The 22,186-nt window shown below is 42.1% G+C and overlaps 1 protein-coding gene across 9 annotated transcripts in view; it reads right to left on the bottom strand.

The window, feature by feature from the left end:
- Window positions 1-22,186, bottom strand: part of DHX57 (DExH-box helicase 57) — a 75,707-nt gene that overhangs the window by 50,563 nt on the left and 2,958 nt on the right. For 6 of the 9 annotated variants that reach the window (XM_070069213.2, XM_070069214.2, XM_070069215.2 and 3 more), the window contains exons 2-3: window positions 2,453-2,679; window positions 314-472 (exon numbers count right to left, since the gene is read on the bottom strand). In XM_070069213.2, coding sequence (XP_069925314.1) covers window positions 314-472; window positions 2,453-2,673 — 380 coding nt within the window. In that variant the 5' untranslated portion in view covers window positions 2,674-2,679. Of the gene's footprint in view, window positions 1-231; window positions 473-2,452; window positions 2,680-22,186 lie in introns of all 9 variants that reach the window. The other 3 variants (XM_070069217.2, XM_089326528.1, XM_070069216.2) reach the window with 1 other exon arrangement.

The following is a 22,186-nucleotide window of genomic DNA, read 5'->3' as shown; positions in this document are numbered from 1 at the left end:
TAACAGCCGTTTCTCTGACGCAGATGATCATGAGAAGCATAAGCATGTAAGACCTCATCTAATCAACTCAATATTTTCATCCAGAACTCTACTTGTTCATTACAAGGTTTTATTTGGAAGGTTATCAATAAAGCAATCACTGAATCTCTATTAGCACTGCCTTGGAAAGAAATAAAAGGAAAGGCACTACTGCTGTTATTATTGCCCACGGATATCACAAAACAAACTCACTCTAAAACTGTGTCTGAATAATTATTCACACTGCCAATAGGTCTTCCTTACTGTAGTAATTTACTGAAATAAAATAATTTACTCAGATCCAGCATCCGCATCTTGTTCTTGCAGGTCTCGGAGAAGAGCTTTCACTTTCTCTTGATTCTCAGAAGTCATATGCAGAGTCTGCAGAGGGACTTTGGCTTTGGGCTTCCATTTGGGGCGTGGCTCTCCTTTGCTAGTGCTATTGTCACTAGGTCTGCAAAGGACACCAGAGCAAAATTACACACTTACCTGTGATCAGAGCTTTTACAGTCTCAGAATTCCCCCAATAAACACAACCGGAAGTGGACTGTCAAGTATTTTACAAAAGATGACAATGAATGCTTATAAGCTATTTTCTACTGAAGTCATGCTTCATTATAGCAGAACTGCTGGAAGAAGACTGGTCATCAGTAAGTCTGGCTTTACGACTTCAATAATCCTCTGGAAAAAGCAAAGCTAAGGACTCCCTCCTTACTACAGAGCTTCAGAAAGATGCCACACACAAAGGATATTTGTTTCACCTTACATTAGGCACCCAATCTGCAAACAACTGAGTCCCGTCTTACTTGTGAATATTAGGCCCTATTTTAAAAATACCCAAATTATCCTACTTCTTGATTATAAAAATAATCCATGTTGACTGCAGAAAGGTAAAGAACAAAGAAGAAAAGTCATCCTAAATCATATCATTTCTTGAATATGTATTTTAATAAAATTAAACAGCATATGTAACTTCATTTGCTTTATTTTCTTATTAAAATAGCAGTGATATTCCTAAAATTAAATGTTCTCTTACATCATAACTTTAAATGGTTACATATAGATATAGATAAATTGAATTTATTTTACACATCTTTCATCGTTGGCATTTAGATTTAAAACAGTAAATTCGGGTCTGGCACTGTGGCACAGTAGGTTAATCCTCCGCCTGTGGTGCCAGCATCCCATATGGGCACTGGTTCTAGTCCTGGTTGCTCCTCTTCCCATCCAGCTCTCTGCTATGGCCTGGGAAAGCAGTAGAAGATGGCCCAAGTCCTTGGGTCCCTGCACCCGCATGGGAGACCAGGAGGAAGCACCTGGCTCCTGGCTTCAGATCGGCACAGTTCCAGCCATTGCGGCCATTTGCGGAGTGGACACCAGACGGAAGACCTTTCTCTCTGTCTCTCCCTCTCACTGTCTGTAACTATACCTCTCAAATAAATAAATAAAAAATCTTTTAAAAAAACCAGTAAGTTTTAAAGTTTAACATTACTCATTACATCTACTTTTTTAATTTAGCATTTTCCACTATCAATTTTCAGCAAAATAGGGTAATTGAAGAAAATTTCTTTGTATAAAATCCCACATACTGATAAAAATTACACATTTACAAAACCATGTAGCAATGGAGAAAACAGAGTTAATTTTTTTACCTTAGTTGGAACTTCTGAAATAATTAGTCCATCATTTCCCCCATCTTTGCTTTTGAAAAATCTTAAATATACAGAAATAATTTTTTACCTGGATTCATCAATTGTTTCACACTTGCCATACTTACATGTATGTGCATGCATGTAAACATATACTAACTTCTCTTCCTTACTCTCTTTCTCCCTCTCTATAAACTTAAATACATGAGAGTACTTCAAAAGTTCATAGAAAAATGGAATTAAAAGATAAGCTTATTGGCCGGCGCCGCGGTTCACTAGGCTAATCCTCCGCCTTGCGGCGCTGGCACACCGGGTTCTAGTCCCGGTCGGGGCGCCGGATTCTGTCCCGGTTGCCCCTCTTCCAGGCCAGCTCTCTGCTGTGGCCAGGGAGTGCAGTGGAGGATGGCCCAAGTGCTTGGGCCCTGCACCCCATGGGAGACCAGGAGAAGTACCTGGCTCCTGCCATCGGATCAGCGCGGTGCGCCGGCCGTGGCAGCCACTGGAGGGTGAACCAACAGCAAAAGGAAGACCTTTCTCTCTGTCTCTCTCTCTCACTGTCTACTCTGCCTGTCAAAAAAAAAAAAAAAAAAAAAAAAGATAAGCTTATTGGGTACAAAAATTTTGTAATATATGTAATTTTTTTATAGCAGGCATTTTCCATGAACATTCTGAAGAAATGGATATGACCAGAATTATTTGACATTTTTTTCCCCTCATCTACCTGCTGCCCACAATATTAGTGGTCGAAACTTTTTCATGTTTGAATATTCAAAGAGTACAGTGACCTGGATGAGCGCCTTGGTTCGCTGAAGATACAAAAATCATCTCCATCGTCCCAAATTCTACTCGAAGCCTTTCGACTGCCGCTGCCGCCGCCTCCGCGGCTGCCGCCGCCACCACCTCCGTGAGATTTACTGGCGTGACCCCTGCCGCCTCGTCCCCCTCCAGAGGATCCTTTCCCACTTCCTTTGCCTGGCTTGCCTTTTCGTCTCACTGAAGAACTCATTTTCACCTGCAAGAGAAAAAATTAATACAGATGTCATAAAATGAGACAAGTATAATATCCTCTGCCAAAGTTACAGATACAGTCTGCTTCAAAGAAATAAAGCCTGTGGGGGGAGGTGAAGATGCTGATTGATCTGGTAAGTCTACACTGTAAGAATGTGTTGAGGCCGGCGCTGCTGCTCACTAGGCTAATCCTCCGCCTAGCGGCGCCGGCACACCGGGTTCTAGTCCCGGTCGGGGCGCCGGATTCTGTCCTGGTTGCCCCTCTTCCAGGCCAGCTCTCTGCTGTGGCCAGGGAGTACAGTGGAGGATGGCCCAAGTGCTTGGGCCCTGCACCCCATGGGAGACCAGGAGAAGCACCTGGCTCCTGCTTTGGGATCAGCGTGGTGCGCCGGCCACGGCAGCCATTGGAGGGTGAACCAACGGCAAAGGAAGACCTTTCTCTGTCTCTCTCTCTCACTGTCCACTCTGCCTGTCCACAAAAAAAAAAAAAAAAGTCAGTTCAGGGGAAGCACTGTAGATTGTGTCACACAAGATCTGCAAGCACATCACCTTCATTACTACTTTTGTGAGTTTCTCTGACACTGAGTTCTTTTAATATCACTTTTAAAATGTGTTTATTTATTGGAGAGGCAGGGGAGGGGAGGGAGAGAGAGATCAATTGTCCTTCTATTGGTTCACTCTCCAACAGCTGGGGCTAGGCTAGGCTGATGCCAGGAGTCTGGAAATCCATCTAGCCTCTTATGTGGCTGGCAGGAACCCAAGTACTTTGAGCCATCATCTGCTGCTCCTGGACGCGTTAGTAGGAAGCTGGATTGGAAAAGGAGGTGAGATTCAATCCTAGGCACTCAGTTATGGGATGTGGGCATCCCAGCTGTAGCTTAACCTGCTGTGCCACAACATCCACCCCTCTGACACAGATTTCTTAAACCAAGCATGTACGTTAGAAACACATGGTGAAGTTCCAAAACAAATGCCTTGATCCTAATCCTAGATTTTGAGTTGATTAGGTCTAGTGCAGGGCTTAAAACCTTCAGTTGAAGAGATGATTTCATGATATAAGATATAGTATCAGACAGCCAGGGACCCCATGTAGGCCACTATAGCCTCAGGAGTATCTTTGGCTTTACTGAGAGAGAAAATCAGTCAGGGGCCAGAAAAGTAAAGCAAGAGAGTTTTATTAAAGAAAGTGATGGGCCGGCGCTGCGGCTCACTAGGCTAATCCTCCGCCTAGCGGCGCCGGCACACCGGGTTCTAGTCCCGGTCGGGGCGCCGGATTCTGTCCCGGTTGCCCCTCTTCCAGGCCAGCTCTCTGCTGTGGCCAGGGAGTGCAGGGGAGGATGGCCCAGGTGCTTGGGCCCTGCACCCCATGGGAGACCAGGAAAAGCACCTGGCTCCTGGCTCCTGCCATCGGATCAGCGCGGTGCGCCGGCCGCAGCGCGCCGGCCGCGGCGGCCCTTGGAGGGTGAACCAACAGCAAAGGAAGACCTTTCTCTCTGTCTCTCTCTCTCACTGTCCACTCTGCCTGTCAAAAAAAAAAAAAAAAAAAAAAGTGATGAAAAACAGGTTACTCTATATACAGAGCCCCCATGTGCTGTTTCAACTCCTCCTTTATGGGGTTTAGCAAATGCATGGTATTATCTGGGCAGAATAACTTAACTATCTCATTTTTGGGAAAGGACAGCAACCTCCCAGAATTGGGGAGTTTTTCCCTCCATAGATGATAACTTTCACATATTATCACAGCACTTAGAAACTGTCATGACATGAGGGAGAGTGACTTTTTACTATGCTAATACATTATAGTGAGGGCATAATGAGAGTGTGGGTCTCCTTGAGGTTAAGTGCCATCTTGGATTTCACTGATTTGAACTGTTTCATTTGTCTGCATCTGTTTTTGTATTTTTATTTTTTTAAAGATTACTTATTTGAAAGTCAGAGTTACAGAGAGAGATAGAGAGAGAGAGAGAGAGAAAGGTCTTCCATCTGCTGGTTCACTCCCCAAATGGCCACAACAGCTGGAGCTGTGTCGATCTGAAGCCAGGAGCCAGGAGCTTCTTCCAGGTCTCCCATGAGGGTGCAGGGGCCCATCTTCTACTGCTTTCCCAGGCTATAGCAGAGAGCTGGATTGGAGGAGAGCAACTGGGACTCGAACTAGCACCCAGAAGGGATGCTGGCGCTTCAGGCCAGGGCGTTAACCTGCTGCACCACAGCACTGGCCCCAGTATCTGTTTTTTTTTTTTTTTTCCAGCCCACTTCCTGGTAGGCAGAGCTAGGGCTTGCCACATACTATCTCAACTTGGTAAACAAAATCTAAATTGCCATATGCTGTATCACTAAATAGCCCTGACTCAAAGATTTTTCTGGGGTGGAGAAACAGGCGATAAAACAGACAGCTTATAGTCTCTTTCTAAAGGCTGTGATTCCACTTGCAATAGGGCACGGAAAAGTTCAAACCTAATGGCAAAATAAATAAGTACATAATAAATTAAAGGGTTGGGATTTGGTCTTGCAATTAAGATGAGGGTTAAGATGCCCATATTCCATATTGGAGAATTAGCTCCTTGCTAATGCAGATCTTGGGAAGTAGCAGTGATGTTTCAAGTACTGGCTTTGATCCAGTCCAGCTCCAGGCATTTGCAGACAGGAAATGAAAAAGCAAAAAGGAGCTCTCTCTCCCATGTCTGTCTGTCTCCCTCTGTCTCTCAAATAAATAAATTAAGGGGCCGGCGCCATGGCTCACTAGGTTAATCCTCTGCCTGCGGCGCTGGCATCCCATATGGGCACCGGGTTCTAGTTCTGGCTGCTCCTCTTCCAGTCCAGCTCTCTGCTGTGGTCTGGGAGGGCAGTGGAGGATGGCCCAAGTGCTTGGGAGACCAGGAAAGAGGCTCCTGGCTCCTGGCTTTGGATCGGTGTAGCTCCAGCCGCGGCCATTTGGGGAGTGAACCAATGGAAGGAAGACCTCTCTCTCTCTCTCTCTCTCTCTCTGTAATTCTACCTGTCAAATAAACAAATAAAAATCTAAAAAAAAAAAAAAAATTAAAAACAAGAAAACAAAACAACAACCTAAAGGTGCTTTCAAGAACAGTGTGGTTGTAGTGAAAGGGAAATTAAAGGATCTAATGACGAGACAGTTTAGACTGTGGGCCAATCAGTTTGCAAGTTTAGAAAACCAAAATTTCATGGCACCTCCCTGCAACACTGGCATCCCATACGAACACAGGTTTGAGTCCTGGGTGCTCCACTTCCAATCCAGCTCCCTGTTAATATGCCTGGGGGAACAGCAGAAGATGGTCTGAGTGCTTGGCCCCTGTCACCCACATGGGACACCCTGATAGATTTCCTGGCTCCTGGTTGGTTGGTTTGTTTGTTTTGACAGATCGAGTTAGACAGTGAGAGAGAGAGACAGAGAATGGTCTTCCTTTTTCTGTTGGTTCACCCCCCAAGTGGCCACTACGGCCGGCGTGCTGTGGCCGGTGTGCTGTGCCGATCTGAAGCCAGGAGCCAGGTGCGTCCTCCTTGTCCCCCGTGCGGGTGCAGGGCCCAAGGACCTGGGCCATCCTCCACTGCCTTCCCAGGCCACAACAGAGAGCTGGACTGCTGGCTCCTGGTTTTGACCTAAACCAGATCAGGTAATTGCAACCATTTGGGAAGTGAACCAGAAGATGGGAGATCTCTATCTCTGTCTCTCCCTCTCTCTCTAAGTCTGCCTTCCAAATTAATAAATAAATCTTGAGAGAGAGAGAGAGAGAGAGAGAGAGAGAGAGAGAAAGGCAGGAGGGAGGTAGAGATAGAAAGGAAGAAAAATCCAAAGAATCAGGCTGCTGTGAAGTAGAACAAGTATCAAACACAACCCTGGAAAATTGTTTCGAATAAGACACTATTTGACTGGAGGAATTTACAATCAGCTGGCAATTAGTGGCGTTTAACACTGTGTGGTACAAGGAAGAAAAGGGGCCCCCGGCCAAAACTACTGTTATCACAGGTGACTGCGGGCAATCTCAGAATTGATCCTTCCTGAGAGGGAAACTGACTTCACTAAAATAACCCAGCTAGTCACTAGAAATTAAACAAGCAAATGCTAATCACACGTCCTGGAGTGGGGAGAACCAGTACTCTGAGTTGTTACAACATATTATCTAAAATACTGATTTCCAACAAACAGTTGACAGAAAATTTCTGATTTATTGAAAAACAATATCCTACAAATCCAAGTTCAATGGATTCCAACTGATCTGGGCAAGGAAGGGAGTCAAGAAGGGATAACACCACATGCAGGATCTCTGACGTCTCAGTGGAAAGAAAGGGTCATCAAAGAAGGAAGTACTCTTCTCTGAAGGGAGGAAAGAACACTCACTTTGCTTATGGCCGTGTCCAAATACCAATGGAATCTGTGGTCACAAAAGGCTTCCATAGCCTTGGCAGCCCATGGCAAGAGCCTCAGGTGATCACGCTGACATCATAGATAGGAGTGTTAATTGTTAAAGAACAACAGAAGTCACTGCGCACTTATTCCCCACATAGGACCTCCGTCCTTAATGAGCTGTACAATGAGAATTGACTGCAAATCTTGTTCTCAAACTGTACTCTATATGTTGTGTGTATGCATGGGTGCAAACTGTTGAAATCCATGCTTAACACGGAGTTGGTCCTCTGTATATAAAATCAAACTAAAAATGAACCATAATGAAGAAGGAGATGGGAGAGAGAGAGTGACGTGGGATGGGAGTTGGGGTGAGAGGGTAGGTATGGGGAAAAGAACCACTATATCCCTAAAGTTCTATCTATGAAAAAATGCATTCATTAAATAAAAACTTAAAAAAAATAGAAGGGATAAGAAGCTAAAAATGTTTAACACCCAAGCATGTGTACCACCCTGATTCCCTCACGTTCCATGGCAATTCAACACACCCACTCCTTATGCTGCGGCAAAGCCTCACCTTACATTAGGCACCAAGTGCCATGACAAATTCTTGGAGATTACCACATGCCCTGCAGCCCTACCCCAAATCCTATGGATCCAAATCCTTTGGCTCTTCTATCAGGCCACATCTTGAATACTAGCCCTACCCTATAAATGGAAGACCCCAGCATGGTTTGGAGATTAATGCTCTCTCTTGAGGTTGCCCACTTTCACATCTGAGTGTATACTATCTCTTTTTGCCTTTCAATAAATCCTGCTCTTCTGTTCACATTTACCTATGTCTCTCAATTGTACTCTTACATGCAGGAATACAAGAACATGGACTAAGTCTAGCTGAGGCTCTCTGGGCCCAGCCATAGCTCAGGATCCCCACAACCCCATAATACAGTTAGGACAAACACAACAAATATAAACAGACACATGTAATAAAAATGAGAAGGTCAAAAACAAGGAGAAAATCTTGAAAGCAGTTAAGAGAAAAATGATTCATTACTTATAAGAGGAACCTCAGTAAGGCTAATAACTGATTTCTCCACTGACTTCTCACAAAGAGGTCAGAAGGTAACGACATGTGACCGGAGGAAAAATAGGGATCCAAACTGGCTACATGGAGAAAAGACATGCTGATCTTGACTGTGGGAAGATAACAGAACAAAGGTGGAGTAACTGCATTCCCAGGGGATAGCTGGATTAATATCCAGGATCTATGAAGAGCTCAGGAAACTCAACGACAACAAAACAAACAATCTAGTTAAGAAATGGGCAAAGGACATGAACATACATTTTTCGAAGAATAAAATTCAAATGGCCAACAGAAACATGGAAAATGCTCAGGATAACCAGCCACCAGGAAAATGAAACTAAAACCACAATGAGGTTTCACCTCATCCCAGGTAGAACGGCTATCATCCAAAAATCAAAACACAATAAATGCTGGCAAGGATGTGGGGGAAAAGGTACCCTAACATACCGTTGGTAAGAATGTAAACTAGTACAACCATTATGGAAGACAGTACAGAGATTCTTCTGAATTCTGAAAATATATCTGCCATATGACCCAGCCATCCCACTCCTGGGAATTTACCTAAACAAAACAAAATCATTATATGAAAGAGTTATCTGTACCCCATGTTTATTTATTTATTGTGCACAATTTACAATAGCTAAGATATAGAATCAACCCAGATTTGTGTCAGCTGATGAATGGATAAAAATGTGGTGAATACACACAACGGAAAACTACTCAGCCATAAAAAAGAATGAAATCCTGTCTTTCGTAACAAAATGGATGCAACTGGAAACCATTATGCTTAGTGAAATAAGCCAGTTCCAACAAGACAAACATATTTTCTATGATATCTGGCAGTTAATATAAAATATGAAAAATGTATAGGAATGAAACTGACATCTTGTGATATGATTGTTGTTTTTAGTCCTTGTTTATACTCCTGTGGAACTGTGGTCTTCCTACTTTTTACTTGTTGAATATTAGGGTTAGTGATGAATTAAGACTGTGGTTATAGAGTGTACTGACATTGTATCTTTTCAAAAATTAAAGAAAAAAAAACAAAGGAAGGAATGAAGGAGAGGAACTGAAGAAAAGAGAGGGGAGAAAAGAAGTATGGTTATACTCTTAGAATGTACCTAGGAAATTCATGAAATCTGTTCTCTTTATATTTATTAATAAAAATTTTAAGTACAATAAAAAAGAAAGTAATGACATGTATATTTAAATCATGCAAATAAAAATCAACTGACCAAAGTCCTATGTCTTTAAAAAACTATCTTTCACAAATGAAGGTGAAATAAAAACTTTCCCACGTAAACAAACCTGAGAATTTGTTGACAGCAGACTTCCCTCCCAAGAAATAATAATGAAAGTTTTTCAAGCTGGAGCAAGTGTCCCCAGATTGGTAATTCACATCTACACACACACACACACACACACACACACCATTGGTAAAGGTAATTATGCATTAACAAACCAATATAAATTTTTTCTGCTTTAAAAAAAGATTTATTTTTTAAAATATTTTATTTATTTATTTGAGAGGTAGAGTTACAGACAGTGAGAGGAAGAGACAGAGAGAAAGGTCTTCCTTCTGTTGGTTCACTCTCCAAATGGCCACAATGGCCGGAGCTGAGCTGATCTGAAGCCAGGAGCCAGGAGTTTCTTCCCAGCCTCCCATGCAGTGCAGGGACCCAAGGACTTGGGCCATCTTCTACTGCTTTCCCAGGCCATAGCAGAGAGCTGGATTGAAAGAGGAGCAGCCGGGACTAGAACCAGTGCCCATATGGGCTGCTGGCACCACAGGCGGAGGATTAACCTACTGTGCCAAGGTGCCGGCCCCTTATTTATTTATTTGAAAGGCAGAGTTACAGAGATGGAAGACAGAGGCAGAGAATGAGGGGAGAGGGAGGGAGGGAGGGAGGGAGGGAGGGAGAAGGAAGAAGGAAGAAGGAAGAAGGAAGAAGGAAGAAGGAAGAAGGAAGAAGGAAGAAGGAAGAAGGAAGAAGGAAGAAGGAAGAAGGAAGAAGGAAGAAGGGAGAGGGAGAGGGAGAGGGAGAAGGAGAGGGAGAGGGAGAGGGAGAGGGAGAGGGAGAGGGAGAGGGAGAGGGAGAGGGAGAGGGAGAGGGAGAGGGAGAGGGAGAGGGAGAGGGATCTTTTATTGGCTGGTTCACTTCCCAAATGGCCCCAACAGCCAGGACTGTGCCAGGCTGAAGCCAGGACACAGGTGCTTTATCCAGGTCTCCTACATGGGTGCAGGGGCCCAAGTATTTGGGCCATCTTCCACTTCTTCCCCAGGTGCATTAGCAGCGAGCTGCACTGGAAGTGGAGCAACTGGTACTTGAACTGGCGCCCAAAAGGGATGCCAGCATTGAAGCTGGCAGATTTATCCATTATGCCACAGCACCAGCCCCTAAAAGTTTCTTCTTAAACAATTTAAAAAGTGATTGTATAAAATAATAAATATGATGTAATGTTGGACCTACAACCTATAGAAATGTAACATAATATATTTGCCAATACCAACACAAAACAGATGGATGGTAGCATGGTTGTATTGCTAAGAAAATAACTATGGATAGAAAAGAAAAAATTTAAACAATGTAATGCTGAATTTGTAACATTAATAAATATGTATAGAATAAGAATACCATACTGCTGGCGCCATGGCTCAATAGGCTAATCCTCCGCCTGCGGCGCCAGCACCCCGGGTTCTAGTTCCGGTCGGGGCACCGGATTCTGTCCCGGCTGCCCCTCTTCCAGGCCAGCTCTCTGCTGTGGCCTGGGAGTACAGTGGAGGATGGCCCAAGTGCTTGGGCCCTGCACCCCATGGGAGACCAGGAGAAGCACCTGGCTTCTGCCTTCGGATCAGCGGGATGTGCTAGCCGCAGCGCGCCGGCCGCGGCAGCCATTGGAGGGTGAACCAATGGAAAAGGAAGACCTTTCTTTCTGTCTGTTTCTCTCTCACTGTCCACTCTGCCTGTCAAAAATAAAAAAAAAAAAATTAAAATTAAAAGAATACCATAAAAATTGGGGATCATAGCTACATAGGAATAATGCTTCTAGATATCAGGTTATGATAAATCTGAAGCTGATAAAATGTATATGATGAACTCAAGAGCAATCACTAAAAACAGTACATTAGAAAAAATTCATTTAATGTCTAGCTACAAAAGAAAACAGCTAATCAGGAGCAGAGGTACTAATAGATATGAGATATATAGACAAAAGAGTTGAATTGAATGACAGATATAACTCCTGCTATATCAATAATAACAATAAATGTGACTAGATTAGTCAATCCAGTCAAAACACAGTGACTGTCAGTATGGATTAAAAAAAACACAATCTAGCTGTATGCTACATACAGGAAAAGGACTTAAATTCAGACACAAATAAATAAAAACTAAAATGATAGGAAAAGATGAATCAAGTAAACAAGAAAGGCTATGTTAACTACAGAAAATATTGACAAATGCAAAGAAAAAAGACATGGAAATGGAAAGGTTAGTTGCCTAGTTTAATTGATATACACTAAATAGAGGCTGAAATACTACACAGTACCCCATAAAGATATACAAATATGGCATGTCAATCAAAAACATTTTTTAAATAAAAGAAGTTGGTTTTTTTTTTTTTTTAAGTTTAAAAACATGTTATTTTTCTTTGGGCAAAGGCAGACAGACAGAAAAACAGAATGACAGAAAGAGCTCCTGTCTGCTGATTCACTCTCCAAATGCCCACAACAGAGAGGGGCCAAAGCTGGGACTATATGAGCTGGGACTATTTGAACCATCATGGCTGCCTCCCTGAATTCTCATTAGCAAGAAGCTGGAATCAAGAGCTCAAGCCAGGAATTAAACCCAGGTGCTCTGATGTGGGACATGGATTTCCTAACCAGTGGCTTAACCCATAGGTCAAATGCCTTCCCCTAAAAATAAAATAATTTTTAAAAGAGAAAAAGCTTTCCATGATTACACATCTGTATTGTGTTTATGCCTATTTCCCCCTTCCTACTCCCCGAAAAGTCTGAAGGCAAAGACTATGTCTACTTTCTATTTTACCGCCAACATAGTGTCTGTCGTATGTATTTGTGGAATGAATGACTGATGGCTGAATAAGTTCTTCATGCAAGAAAGAAAATCCATTCTATTTATTGATTCTACAAATATTTATTGAGTGTTTATTATGTGCCAGATCCTTGGGATAAAAGAGCAAAGACTAAATTCCTGCCTTATAAAATTACCATCTAGAGGCCGGCGCCACGGCTCAATAGGCTAATCCTCCACCTAGCAGCGCCGGCACACCGGGTTCTAGTCCCGGTCGGGGTGCCAGATTCTGTCCCGGTTGCCCCTCTTCCAGGCCAGCTCTCTGCTGTGGCCAGGGAGTGCAGTGGAGGATGGCCCAAGTGCTTGGGCCCTGCACCCCATGGGAGACCAGGAGAAGCACCTGGCTCCTGCCTTCGGATCAGCGCAGTGCGCCAGCCGCAGAGTGCCAGCCGCGGCGGCCATCGGAGGGTGAACCAACGGCAAAAGGAAGACCTTTCTCTCTCTCTCTCACTATCCACTCTGCCTGTCCAAAAAAAAAAAAAAAAAAAACCATCTAGAGAATAACTCAGACAATAAACAAATAGACAACATCATTTAAGTGCTATCAGGAAAAACAACAACAAAATTATTTTACACAGAATGGTAAGACCTCTCTGAAATCACATTAGAGCAGGCATCTAAACAAACTGAGATAATGGCCAAGAACATCTGAAGTACAAGCAGTAATGGTACAAAGGCTCTGAGGCCAGCATGTCCTCATCATACTGGGCTGAATGAACAGTAGGGAGTCCGCTAGGCCTACGGTGGATTGAGGGAAGGACACGAGGTCAGAACATAAATCATGTCGGCTTTGAGAAGAACTTCGGATTTTATTCTTAATAGGAAGCCACTAGAGAACTTTCAGCAATGGACAGATCAACCAGACAGAAAATCAGCAAGGGAATAACAGAGTTAATCAACACTATAGACCAAATGGACCTAATAGATATCAGCTTCCCATGCTACAACTGCATAACATATATTCTTCTCACCAGTGTATGGAACTTTCTCTAGGATTGACCACATGCTAGGTCATAAATAAGTCTCAGCAAATTCAAAAAAATCAACATCATACCATGCATCTTCTGACTACAGTGGAATGAAGTTGGTAATCAACAACTGAGGAATCCCCAGAACATATGCAAACACATGGAGCCTGAACAACATGCCCCTGAATGAACAGTGGATCATCGAAGAAATCAAGAGAAATAAGCAAATTAAGATGACAATACAACATATGAAAACTTATGGGATACAGCAAAAGCAGTGTTAAGAGGAAAGTTTATAGCAATTGGAGCCTACATCAAGAAATTGAAAAAGCACCAAATAAATGAGCTATCAATGCATCTCAAGGGCCTAGAAAAACAACAGCAAACCAAACCCAAAATTAGTAGGAGGAAAAAAATTAAAATTAGAGAAGAAATAAACAAAGTTGAAACCAATGAAGCAATACAAAAGATCAGCAAAATGAAGAGCTGGTTTTTTGAAAAAATAAATAAAATCAACACACCATTGGCCTAACTAACCAAAACAAGGAGTGAGAAGATCCAAATTATTAAAATTAGAGATGAAAAAGGAAATGTGAGGGCCATCGCTGTGCTGTAGTGTGTTAAAACCCTGGCCTGAAGTGCCAGCATCCCATATCCCATATGGGCACCAGTTCTAGTCCCAGCTGCTCCTCTTCCGATCCAGCTCTCTGCTATGGCCTAGGAAAGAAGTAGAAGATGGCCCAAGTCCTTGGGCCCCTGCACAGAGACCTGGAAGAAGCTCCTGGCTCCTGGCTTTGGATCGGCGCAGCTCCGGTTGTTGTGGCCATCTGTGGAGTGAATCAGTGGATGGAAGACCTTTCTCTCTATCTCTACCTCTCTAACTCTGTCGTTCAAATAAATAAAATAAATATTTTAAAAATAAAAGAAAAAGAAAAAGGAAATGTAACAACAAGACACCACAGAAATAAAATCACCAGAAATTACTACAAAGAGCTATACGCTAACAAAATAGGAAACCTAGAAGAAATGGATAGATTCCTGGGCACATATGACCTACCTAAATTGAGCCATGAAGACACAGAAAACCTAAACAGACCAATAACCAAGACAGAACTCAAATGAGTAATAAAGACCCTCCCAACAAAGAAAAGCCCAGAACCGAAGGCCTCACTGCTGCATTCTACCAAACATTTAATGAACGAACTCCAATTCTTCCCAAGCTATTCAAAACAATTGAGAGGGATGAATCCTTTCAAAATCTGGACCAAGTGGGACTTATCCCTGGTATGCAGGGATGGTTCAACTTTCACAGGTCAATCAATGTGATACATATTAACAAACTGAAGAACAAAAACCATGATTATCTCAATAGATGCAAATAAAGCATTTGATAAAATACAACACCCTTTCATGATGAAAACTCTAAGCAAATTGGGTATGGAAGGAACATTTCTCAACACAATCAAAGCAATTTACAACAAACTCACAGCCAGCATCCTATTGAAAGGGGAAAAGTTGGAAGCATTCCCACTGGGATCAGGAATCAGACAGGGATGCCCATTCTCACCACTGCTTTTCAAGATAGTCCTGGAAGTTTTAGCCAGAACCATTATACAAGAAAAAGAAATCAAAGGGGTTGAAATTGGGAAGGGGGAAGTCAAACAATCCCTAATTGCAAATGACATAATCCCATATACAGGGGATCCAAAAGACTGCACCTAAAACTGTTAGAATTCATAGAAGAGTTTGGAAATGTAGCAGGATATAAAATTGTTAGGTAGGAAGTCAGTTATGAGCTTATGTGTGTGTGTGACATAAAGGCCTAAAGAGAAGACATCTATGTCCAGCATAAGCATCTGCATCTCAAAGTCATCCTGACAACATTTCAGGGACAGCCCAGTCTTCAAATCCTGCCCTGCCCCCTTCTACCTGATAACCTGCCAGGTGGAGGTCCCTGCCCCTTCTGCCTGACAAATCTTCCACAATCTCCCAGATGCAGCCCAGTATCTGCATTTCAAATATCCTGCTCTGGATCCCCAATCTCTAGGGGGTCCTGCTCACCCTTCCTCTGAACCCAGGATGGTGCCAACTAGGCTTCCTCCTGTCTGATACCTTCAGGGGAAAACTCAGAGGAGCTTCTTACTATTTACAGCCATAAAATCCTTTGTTTCAGGAGGAGATGTGTGAAGACAGAGACCCATCTCCTTAAAAACCCCCGGCCTCAACTGGACTGTGCGCTCAGCCCTCTGCCTCTCTGCTGAGTCACCTGCCTGGTCTGGCCAGGTGTAATCTCTCCACTCAACCATGTAACCTCTACCCTCCACCCCCACCCTAGTCTCTCAGGCTCTGTCTGGAGAGGTGCCCATCCATCCTTATTTATTAGGGAAGGATGTCCCTTCCCTAATAAACCTTGCTGTTTTACCTCCCACTACTCTCTGTCTCACGCCTGAATTCTTTCTTGCGCGAAGACAAGAACCCTGCAATTTCTCTGGTAACAAAATCAACACACAAAAATAAATAGCCTTTGTATACACAGATGGCATGCCATAGCTGATCAATCCCATTCACAATAGCTACCAAAGAAAATAAATACCATGGAATAAATTTAACCAAGAATGTCAAAGATCTCTATACCACATGAATTACAAAACATTAAAGAAAGAAATAGAATAAGATACAAAACAAAATGGAAAAATCTTCTATGTTCATGGATTGGAAAAATCAATATCATCAAAACATCCATACTACTGAAAGCAATTTACAGATTCAATGCAATACCAATCAAAATACCAAAGACATTCTTCTCGGATATAGAAAAAATGATGTTGAAATTCATATGGAAACACAGGGGACTCTGAATAGCTAAAGCAATCTTATACAACAAAAACAAAGCTGGAGGCATCACAATACCCTACAAGACATTAGCATAGACAAAGAGTTCTTGGAAAAGACCCCAGAGGCACAAGCGATCAAAGCCAAAATCAACAAATGAGATTACATCAAACTGAGAAGCTTTTACACTGCAAAAGAAACAATCAGCAAAGTGAAGAGGCAACTGACGGAATGGGAGAAAATATCTGCAAACTATACAATCAATAAAGGATTAATAACTAGAATATATAAAGAGATCAAGAAACTCAACAACAAAACAAACAACACAGTGAAGAAATGGGTAAAGGACTTAAACAGGCATTTTTCAAAAGAGGAATGGCCAACAGACACATGAAAAAATGCTCAGGATCATTAGCCATCAGAGAAATGCAAATCAAAACCTCCCCAGGCTGGCACCACAGCTCACTTGGCTAATCCTCCACCTGTGGCACCGGCACCCCAGGTTCTAGTCCCGGTCAGAGCGCCGGGTACTAGTCCTGGTTGCTCCTCTTCCAGTCTAGCTCTCTGCTGTGGCCTGGGAGGGCAGTGGAGGATGGCTCAAGTACTTGGGCTCTGCACCCACATGGGAGACCAGGAGGAAGCACCCAGTTCCTGGCTTCAGATCAGCGTAGCGCCAGCCATAGCAGCCATTGAGGGAGTGAACCAACAGAAGGAAGACCTTTCTCTCTGTCTCTCTCTCTCACTGTCTAACTCTGCCTGGCAAAAACAAAACAAAACAAAAACAAAAACAAAAAACAAAAAACCTCCTCAGTTAGAATGGCTTTCATCCAGAAATCAACAAACAACAAACGCTGGAGAGGATGGGGGAAAAAGGATACCTTAATACACTGTTGGTGGGAATGTAAATTGGTAAAGCCACTAAGACAATATGGAGATACTCAGAAATATGAATATAGACCCACCATATGACCCAGCCATCACACTCCTGGGAATCTACCCAAGAGAAATGAAAACAGCATATGAAAGAGCTATCTGCATCTCCATGTTTATTGCAGCTCAATTGACAATAACAAAGACACGGAATCACCCAAATGCCCTTCAACCAAAAACTGGACAAAGAAATTATGGGAAATATACGTGGAATACTATACAGCAGGAAAGAAAGAAAGAAAGAAAGAGAGAGAGAGAGAGAGAGAGAGAGAGAGGAATCCCGTCATTTGCAACAAAATGGATAAAACTGGAAAGCATCATACTTAGTGAAATAAGCCAGTCCCAAAGGGACAAATATCATATGTTCTCCCTGACCTGTGATAACTAATAGAGCACCTAAAAGGCAACCTGTAGAAATGAAATTGACACTTTGGAAGCAATGACTTTTATCAGCCCTTCTCTTGACTGTTGAGGAACAGCTTTTTATTTTTTATTTGTTTTTTTTTTTTTTTCTTTATAGTGTCTTCCTTATCTTTTTTTCTTTCATACTGATTGTTGAGCTCTTTAGTTAGCACAGAGTTAACCATATGTGAATAAAGTTAATACAAAATAGATCTTGGTAAAAAATAAGAGAATAAGAAAGGGAAGAGGAAGCGGGGGTGATAGTGTGGGTGGGAGGGCAGCACAGTGGAAAGAATTACCAAGATCCTAAAGTTGTAATTGTGAAATGTATGAAGTTTGTAACTGCAAAGTAGTATAGTTCTGCATACATTCCTACTGACTTACTTCTAATGGCACAGTTTAAAAACTTGCCATGGGACCTCAAATTCCCTTAAGCTGTCTGGTAAAAATAGCAGCTTAAGTGTTATGGAGAGCAAATAGATAGGATTAAGTGGTAAAGTGACCATATAGATAGGATCAAGTGTTAAAGTGATTATACAAATAGGACTAAGTGTTTGGAAATAATAATAGAGTTAAAAAGGAATGAATGCTCCAACATTGGAAGCAGTACATACAGCAGACGCATAGAATGACAATCACTTTAAGTAGCACTCTGACCTCAGAATCAACCTTAAGGCATTCTGGTCTGGCTGAAAAACCCAGGGGAGCATTTCAAGCATAGAAAGTCAAGACACTGTGGTAAAAAATGTTCTACATAAAGGACCTCTGTGGATGAGACCCTAGGGGAAAGAAGCAGCCACCAGAGAAGGATGTATTTTTCTCTGAAGGGAGGAGAGAACTTCCACTTTGCTTATGGCCTTGCTTAAATACTGATGGAGTTTGTGGATTCAAAACGCTTCCATGGCCTAAGCAGCTCATAACAACAGCCTTGGGTGATCACTGATGTTATAAGTAAGAGTGTTAATTGTTAAATAAACAAGAGTCACTATGTACTAATTTCCCATGCAGGACCTTTGTCCCCAGAGAGTTGTATCATGAGACACTATGGTAAGAGTTGTTCTCAAGAATCACTTCCTTTTAGCATATTAAGTGGAGGATATTCTTATGTCTTATAGTTATGTGTAAGACCTCGCAAAAGGTGTATTATTTTTGGGTTCTTCATTAGAGATAATTAAGTTTCTAAAAGCAAAGAAGAGGGAAGAATAAAGGGAAAAGAGGAATGGAAGAAAAAAAAAGAAGGGGAAAAATAGTGAACTCACCTTTGAGATGCAATAATTTTGAACAGCCCTTGACTGGACTGTTGAGGTAAAGTTTTTTTTTTTCCTTTTTTTCTCAGACTAAGTGTTGACTCTATATCTAGAATATAGTTAATCCTCTCTATATAAAGTTAAATGAAAATAGAGTTTAGTGAAAAACAGGAGGAGAGGGAAGAGGAAGAAGGGTGGGAGAGTGGGTGGGAGGGCAGGTATGGTGGGAAGAATTACTATGTTCTTAATGTTGTATTTCTGAGATGCATATAAATAAATAAAATTTAACAAAACTATATATATATAAAATATACAGAATTCGTTCCCTTGACACAAATTTTAAAAAGTTAAAAAACAAACAAATACAGAAGGTAATTCTTCACTGCAAGAGACACCAACAAGTAGGAAGAAAATATCAGAAGACAGAAAACTCACTGGTGAGAGTAACCATACAGACCAATTCAGAGTGCTCTAATATTGCAAACACAGTATAAAAGCCATTCATATCTTCAGTACAAACACGAAAAAAACCCAAATATAATAATATTAAAATGCCAACAGACAAATAATATAGGAAGAGATAAAATGGGAACATCGACAATTCAAAATGTGTGGGCAGGTATACGACCTGGTGGTTAAAACACCATTTGAAGTGCCCATGTCCCATATCAGTGTGCCTGAGTTTGAGGCCCATGTCAGCCTCTGATACTAGTACCAGAGGATAATGCACAACTTGGGAGGCAGTAGAGATGGCTGAAGTGGTTGGATCCCTGCCTCCCATATTGGAGACCTGGATTAAGTTCCTGGTTCCCAGTTTCAGCCCCAGCTGGTGGCCACTGCTTGCATTTAGGAAGTGAACCAGCTGATGGGAGTGCTCTCCATCATGCTGTCTTTCTGTCTCTCAGGCCGGGGTTGTAGCATATTGGGTCTGTCTCTTAAAAAAAAAAAAATTCAAAATGTGATGAGGAATGAAAAGCATGTGTAGAGTTCTTGATCAGTATTTCTTAATGTTTTCTTTTTTGTTTCTTGTCCTATCTTTATAATCAATGTCAAGCTGCTACCATTTTAAAATAGCTTGTTGAAACCAATTATTGTTTTTTCTGCATTTCATGGTAACCACAAAGCAAAAGTCTATAATATATTCAATATGTATACAATAGGTTTGGCTCTCCAACTCATGCAGACATTTAAACACTAGTCTTATGTAAACAGTTGATGTATTAAGGGTGGAGCTTTGACCTAACTATGGCACCTGAGAGGGGAGCTGGTTGGAAGTTCTTAGGTCCCTGGGGGACTGCCCTTGGGAGGTAGTTTTTGTGAGAGCATTGCTGATATGAGCCAGTCATGCATCCTGCGTCTGTCTGCCTCCAGCCACCATGTGAGTATTCAGGTGTACCTACTCTGCCACGGCCAGCCTCCATCAGATGCCAGACTGGTGAGGCTGCCCAATCTTGGACTGTGAGCCTCCAAACTATGTGCTGCAATAAATCTCTCCTAAGTTGCTGCTCTCAGGTATTTTAGTTCAAGTAATGGAAACTAATATACTTATCAAAAATAATAACAAGGAATCAAAACATAATACTAGAGAAAATCACCATAAAGGATAAGAGAGAGAGAAAGAAAGGAGCCACAATAAAAGTAGAAAACAAGTATCAAAATGGCAGTTGTAAGATTTTACCTATCAGTAATTACCTTAAATGTAAATGGATTAAATTCTCCAATTAAAGACACAGAGTGGTCAAATAGATGAAAAAACAAGACTTCAACTACATGCTCCTTATAAGAAACTCACTTCACCTCTAAAGATATACATAGACTGAAAGTAAAAGAATGGAATAAGACATTCCCTGCAAATGAGACTCAAAAGAAAACAGGAGTAGCCATACTTCTATTAGACAAAAATAGATTTTTATACCAAAAGCAATAAAAACAAGGAAGACCATTATATAATGATATAGAATTCAATCCAGCAAGAGAAAATAACAAATATATAGAGGAAATAACATATATAAATATGTGTATACTCACACACACACCCCCTATATCAAAGCACCAAAAATACATAAAGTAACTGATAACTATCAATAGACTTTGTCAGAGACAATAGTAGAGGGCTTAAATACAGTAGAGGGACTTAACAAACGGCCGGATCATCCAGACAAAAAAGCAAAAACTGCACCCTAGATCAACGGGACCTAACAGACATCTACAGAAATTCCATCAACAGTTGCAAAACACACTCTTCTCAACAGCACATGGAACATTCTCCAGGACAGATCGTATGGAAGATCACAAAACAGGTCTAAACAACAACAAAAACAGAAATCATATTGAGTACCATTTCTGACCACAGAACAATAAAACTAGAAATTACTAACAAGAAAAACTATGTAAACTATATATTACATGGAAATTAAACAACTTACTCCTCAACAACCAATGGACCAAGGAAGACATCAAGGAAATTTAAAAATTTCTTGAAACAAATGAAATTGAGAACACAACAGACCAAAGCCCACTGGATACAGCAAAAGCGGTAGAAGAGACAGACAAAGCAATTGATGCCTACATTAAAAAAAAAAAAAAAAAAAAAAAACCAGAAAAGAAGTCAAATAACTTACTGCTGTATCTTAAAGAACTAGAAAAATAAGAACAAATCAAATCCAAAAACTAGTAGAAGAGAAGAAATAATAAAACACAAAGCACAAATAAATGACACAGAGACTAAAAACAATACATAAAAAATGGATGAAATGAAGAGCTGGTGCTTTGAGTTAATAAAATTGACAAACCTTTAGCAAGACTAAGAAAAAAAAGTGTTTTTTTGTTTTTTTTGTTTTTTTTTGACAGATAGAGTTAGACAGTGATAGAGAGAGACAGAGAGAAAGATTTTCCTTCCGTTGGTTCACTCCTCAAATGGCCACTATGGCTGGAGCTACGCGGATCCAAAGCCAGGAGCCAGGTGCTTCCTCCTGGTCTCCCATGTAGGTGCAGGGGCCCAAGCACTTGGGCCATCCTCCACTGCCTTCCCGGGCCACAGCAGAGAGCTGGACTGGAAGAGGAGCAACCGGGACTAGAAGCCGGTGCCCATATGGGATGCCAGCGCCGCAGGTGGAGGATTAACCAAGTGAGCCACGGTGCTGGCCCTGAAAAAAAGATTTAAATACATAAAATCAAAGAGGAAAAGGGAGATATTATGATGGATACCACAGAAATACAAAGGACTGTTAAAGATTACTGTGAACAGGCCGGCGCCGCGGCTCACTAGGCTAATCCTCCGCCTTGCGGCGCCGGCACACCGGGTTCTAGTCCCGGTCGGGGCGCCGGATTCTGTCCCGGTTGCCCCTCTTCCAGGCCAGCCCTCTGCTGTGGCCAGGGAGTGCAGTGGAGGATGGCCCAGGTGCTTGGGCCCTGCACCCCATGGGAGACCAGGAAAAGCACCTGGCTCCTGGCTCCTGCCATCGGATCAGCGCGGTGCGCCGGCCGCAGCGCGCAGGCCGCGGCGGCCATTGGAGGGTGAACCAACGGCAAAGGAAGACCTTTCTCTCTGTCTCTCTCTCTCTCACTGTCCACTCTGCCTGTCAAAAAATAAAA

The sequence above is a fragment of the Oryctolagus cuniculus genome, chromosome 2 (genome assembly GCF_051225735.1).
Source record: "Oryctolagus cuniculus isolate XC-2025 breed Fujian yellow rabbit chromosome 2, ASM5122573v1, whole genome shotgun sequence".
NCBI lineage: Eukaryota > Metazoa > Chordata > Mammalia > Lagomorpha > Leporidae > Oryctolagus > Oryctolagus cuniculus.
Note: the sequence above shows the minus strand (reverse complement) of the source record. Positions and strands in the feature narration are given on the sequence as shown.